The sequence below is a fragment of the Pygoscelis adeliae genome, unplaced genomic scaffold, assembly GCF_000699105.1.
Source record: "Pygoscelis adeliae isolate BGI_AS28 unplaced genomic scaffold, ASM69910v1 Scaffold445, whole genome shotgun sequence".
NCBI lineage: Eukaryota > Metazoa > Chordata > Aves > Sphenisciformes > Spheniscidae > Pygoscelis > Pygoscelis adeliae.
In genome coordinates, this window is record NW_008824894.1 from 1,304,380 (window position 1) to 1,309,569 (window position 5,190).

The following is a 5,190-nucleotide window of genomic DNA, read 5'->3' on the forward strand; positions in this document are numbered from 1 at the left end:
ACACAATAAGACCAAATCCAGACTAGCTGGTTTTATTAATGTTCCGTTTGGTCCATACCCTCGAATTGAGTCCACCGTATGCTTAAATTTCGTTGATGTTTCCTTCATTAGCAATTCTTCTCTTTTCACATCCCTCTAGGAAGCGTTACAGGAGGCTGAAGGAGACTTTAGTGCTATTTAATACCGTAATTTTAATCTCCAGACCTTTGATTCAAAGGAGGAAGCGCTGTCAGGTTACACACTCTTCTCAGGACCAGGTGTACTGCAAGCACTATTTCTGCCCTAGGTAGAGAGAGCTGGTGACTGGGTGAGGCCAGGGCAGGGATGGCTTTAGAAGGTTTCTTGGAAATAATCCAACAAGGTGTCCTTCACTCTCTGGCTGACATAAAGGTAGTCAAAAGAAGGAAGCACAGAGACTGGGGAAAAAAAAAAGTTCAGAATTGGCAAAGGTGGTACAAATGTAGCCAATTTGTATGTCTGTGTATGTGAGCTTCTCTAGGTTGCCCCACACAAGATGTGAGCTTATTCCATCTGTGGCCTCCAGAGCTGCTGTTCTGCTTAAGCTATAAGGAGTCATTCATCTTGCTCTTTTAGTTGTCCAGTTCAATTTCTGGTGTTTTCCTAGATGGTGACTGAAATGCAAGATTTTTTCAGTCTGCAGTGATCCTTCCCTGACCGTACAGCTACCTCAGGCTGCTGAAGTCCTTGGCCTTTTGGAAATCAGCTGGGCCATAGTTGGGGTGAGAACAGGATGGCAGTGGTTTGAGGAGATGGAAAACTGTGTGCAGGAGAGAGCCATGGTTCTGTCGAATGGGTTGGATGTATTTTGCACAAGCTATTAAAAAGAAAATTGAAAACGGGAAATCGGACCACTCATCCTTAGGGTAGCAACTAACATCCCTATAGCTGTCAGCTTCACGAGAGAGGGAGGGACCCAGCACAGCTGCTGTCATGACTAGCAAAACACGGGGCAGAGGGTTAAGGTTAGTGTTGTTGGAAGACTGCAGAGGTTCCTTCTGCCATGCCATGCCCAGAGCAGTGTGTGTTTCTGTTCCTTTTCTTGCTCCTTCCTACTTGGACAGGATCCAGCTTTTCTTTCTCCCAGGTAACCACAACAGCACAGCTCTTTTGAATCTGTTTCTGTTCCTCCAGTGTTTGCTTGCTGAGGTCCCTGTACGTGCAGCAGCAACAATAAAGGTCTCAAAGTTCACCTGCTGCAAAGTTCCTCCTTCCCCCTCACCCACAGCCCTGCCCTTTGGACTTTAGCATGCCTACTGTCTTTGTCAGCCCAACCCTCATAACCTCCTATCTAGTCACACCATTCTGCAACATAGACAAGAAGGAGACGGAGAGACAGAGACCCTGCTTTTCCATCTTGGAGTAGGAGTCAGGTGAGTGGTGAGGCTGGGGGACGATAGAATGGATGGGAAAGGGCAGAGCTGCAAGGGAGTTTGGCTTTTGGTATCCCTCCCACCCCATCTAAAGGGGTCCCTCTCCATGGACTAGTTCGTCTGTCCACGTTCAGGCTGCGTTACTATAATCTTTGATGCTGGAGGGGGCAGGTGAATGTTTCTGACAGCTTCTGTGTGCTTTTGTCCTGAGACACATCAAATACTAGGCAAGGGAGGAAAGGTGTGGCAGGGATGCTGGGCAGGTGGTGGTGGCTCTCCCTGTTGAATTGTGTTGTGCAGGGCGGGTGGTGTTTCAGCAACGCTAGGGGCTTTGCCTGGGCATCCCCTTCTCAATACACCATGTTGAGTCCCAAGAAGGCTCTGCAGCTGTTCTGTCATTTTATCTGCTGGAGCAGGACACCAGCTCCTGCCCATCTGCGGAGTCTGCCCCCAGAAGTAGCTCGAAGTGACCTCATATACATCTTCACCCCATCCCCCTTTCATCTCCATCAGCACGAGTTAGAGGAAAGGAAACGAAGAAGGAAGTCCCTGGCCAGTGGTGACACAGAGAACAGTCCCAACCAAGGAATGGTAAGTTGTCAAACAGTCTGGGAGAGTCTGAGATAAAACAAGCCAGGCTCTCAGGGTGTTCTCCCTCCCCTATGCCTCCTCAGCCCAGGTTTGCTGGGGAACAGCAAAACGTCTGGAGAGTGTACAGAGCCCACACGTATGCTGGAAACCTAGCAGCAAGAATGCGGTTTAGCCTGGTATAAAGAGCTTTCTAATACATAACTATCTCATTAGTTCAGCATTTCCCAATCTCTGGGCGTAGTCGGGCATCATAAAGTGGTCCTGAGGCAGCTGTATTTGGTCACAGCACTGGACCTGTTCTTTGGAGCTGGGAGGAAGACTATTTTTGATAATCATGTTCTGTTGTGAAGGGTGGGAATGAGACAGTTCTGCACAAATATATTTATGGAAGGTGTTGTAGAGGAAGGGAGGTATTAAAGGCTTCATAACAAATTAACTGCATAGTCTACAGGGTGTTTAACCTGTATCAACTACTATAAGTAACACTGCTAACGAATGTCATTATTTGTGTGTTTAGACCAGGCATACATTTGCTATGATGTGTGTAGCAAGGAAATCTGAATTGACATCATCCACGGCTTGGCACAGATCTGTCAGTAACACCAACAGGAATACTTAGCACTGGGTGCTCTTGCAATATCACCTGCTTCCTCAGGTGTGGATTCAGGACTCTGGAATTTCACAGTCCACTTCCTGAACGCGCCATTGAAAAGCTAGATTTAAAGTCAAGTATCTTATTATGAGCAAAATCAAACGGATCAAAAAAGCTGTGAATCTACCTCTAGGCATTGCTGAGAGTTTATGTGGAGGGAGATGTCAGAATAGTATGCTGTTGAGTTAGAGGCTTTACTATGCAGATCTTAAAAAAAACAAAAAACAAAACAAAAAAACCCCCAACAACCAAAACCCAAAAAACAAAACCCAAAAGCTCAGGCTTTGTGCCTTTGGCTTGGTTTCATAGTGTCTTAATCTGAGTAGTCCTGTCTGAAACACCCTGAACTGACATTATATGCAGACATTCATGCTGATACATTGTGTTGCATTGTCCCATTTACTTCCTACCTTGCACAAACGCATGCATCATGCAAGGTGCAAAACAGTGAAAAATCAAGGCTCGTTGGCCAGATTCTCATCTAAATTACCCAGGTACAGATCTGAGCTTCCTTAGGAACCTCCAAAATAGTGGCGTGCATCAAAGATCAGAATCAGGTCTCTCTTTATTTACGCTGTAGCACTCTTGGATACTGAAAAATAAAAATGAAAGGAAAAGGAGCAGGAAGAAATGGCCCTTACCCTTCAATCGCAATCTCTTCTGTACAATATGCCAAACCTGTTAATAATGAGAGATGAGTCAAAGAAAGTCAACTTGCCTGTTACTTCCCCCTGTGGCAGTTCTTCATTTGCTGACCCATGTCATATTACCTGGGTTAATATGATACTTCCCTATGTGTAATGTTTCTGAATGTTGCATGGGCAGAAATTACTGATTTTGCTCAGATGCTCAGTCCTTGTTCTGGCCAGCTTTTCAAAGGCAACTTTACCTAGTCTCGACAGAACAGCTCAGGGTTTATATGTTGTTTCACTTCGGCACCCCAGTGATGGACTGACTTCTCGCTCTCTCTGCAGGACGTGGGACTGCTGGAGATCCCTGCAGAGCTTGCTGCCCTCCTGCAGTTAGCTGAAGGTGAGAAATCCTCCCTCCTTCCCTCCCTTTCCTGCACCGTTTTACTTTACTGTTTATTTGCTTGTTTTCTAGCAGTTTAAGTACGTGCTTGTTCTACCTGCTGTCTGGCATCTGGGTTGTATTTGATTTATTATTATTGCAGTGTAAATATGATAAAGGCAAATGGTGTTGTCTATATTGTTTCCCAACACGGCAGGGCAGAAAAGCGACTTGGGGCAGTGGGCAGAACACCAGATTAAAATTCAGTATCTTTGTTACCTTTTCAGCTCTTTTGAACTGTGCTGATAGAACTGATGACAGTGATGGTGCAAAACTTTTTGGTCAAAGCTATGTGACAGCAAACTGTTTAATGAACCCAGGTCTCTTGCAGAGCTGAGTATCTGGTGTGTGAGAACTTAAACCCATCTTTTTTTCTACTCAAAAATCTTTAAGGAAATTGAAGGTGAAGAAGTGAAAACTACATTTTTGGCACTTTCAAAGAAATATTTTTGGGTTTTCATTAAAACCTACTTGTTCAAAAGTAATTATTTCTTTTAAAATAGAAGTAGGCAGAAACAATGTAACAACTTAAGGATGTAACAGCTGAGGGAAACGTTTTGCTTGGGATGGAAAGTTTTTTGTTTTCAAATCACCAAAATACCACTAACAAATAATTTCCCAAGTTGTTGACCTGATCTTGAGCATTGAGTTATTTGCAGTTTTGCCTTTGTTTCCTCTGTAACTTGTACAATGTATATATTTAAGTTGAAATAGATTGAGGCAGGATTTGCCTCTTTATGTTGGTATAGCATCTAACAAAATGACAGCTGTATCTTCGACCTTCTGTATAGTACAGTAAAAGATACAATCAGGCAGAAGAGTCTTGTGAATTGTGCTGGATTCCCAAATACCCCATACTTCGTGGCATTCCTCTGTAGGGACTATCAGCTGGTCTAGTGAGCAATGTTACCTAGAGGAGCTCGGGGGACAAACTGCACTGAAACTGCTGAAGATGAAAGCTGATGGGATGTAAACAGGGAGGAGGAGGAGAGCATCAGGGGACACATTGGTTTGGAGATAGACGAATGCACAGAAGCTGTGCTGCATTGAGAAATCTCTTCATTTAGGAAGATGTTTGCTCCTCTATTATCCACGATAAATCCCTCATCCAGTGCCTCATTGTGAAGACTTCTTATTTACTTGTTGACGGAACAGTTGACAGCAGTATCTCTGCATGGGCTCAGCGTTGTAAACTGCCTTGTAAACTCTGCATCACAGAATTGAAATTCCAGGTGCTGACTGCCCTCTGGGTGTTACCCAGGGATAAGAGTCCGAACGATCAGAGCTGTAAAAGCTCTCTCCTGAATTTAGGCCTTGTGGTCTCAAGGAAGTGAGGATGTGCCTGCTTGGGGGTTTAGGGCAGCAGGGGTGGCCTGGGTGTCCCTGGAGCCAGGGGGCTGCTACAGGTGCTCAGGCAAGGTTAGATGTGTGTTAGCACTGTGAGTTGGATGTGTTCTGGCTGCCTTCCCAACTGCTACAACACAA

General features: G+C 44.9%; 1 protein-coding gene across 1 annotated transcript in view; it reads left to right on the forward strand.

The window, feature by feature from the left end:
• MYO15A (myosin XVA) overlaps positions 1 to 5,190 on the forward strand; it is a 32,040-nt gene that overhangs the window by 1,935 nt on the left and 24,915 nt on the right. The window contains exon 4 of the mRNA XM_009324610.1: positions 3,609 to 3,666. Within this exon, the coding sequence (XP_009322885.1) occupies positions 3,609 to 3,666 (58 nt within the window). The remainder of the gene's footprint in view (positions 1 to 3,608; positions 3,667 to 5,190) is intronic.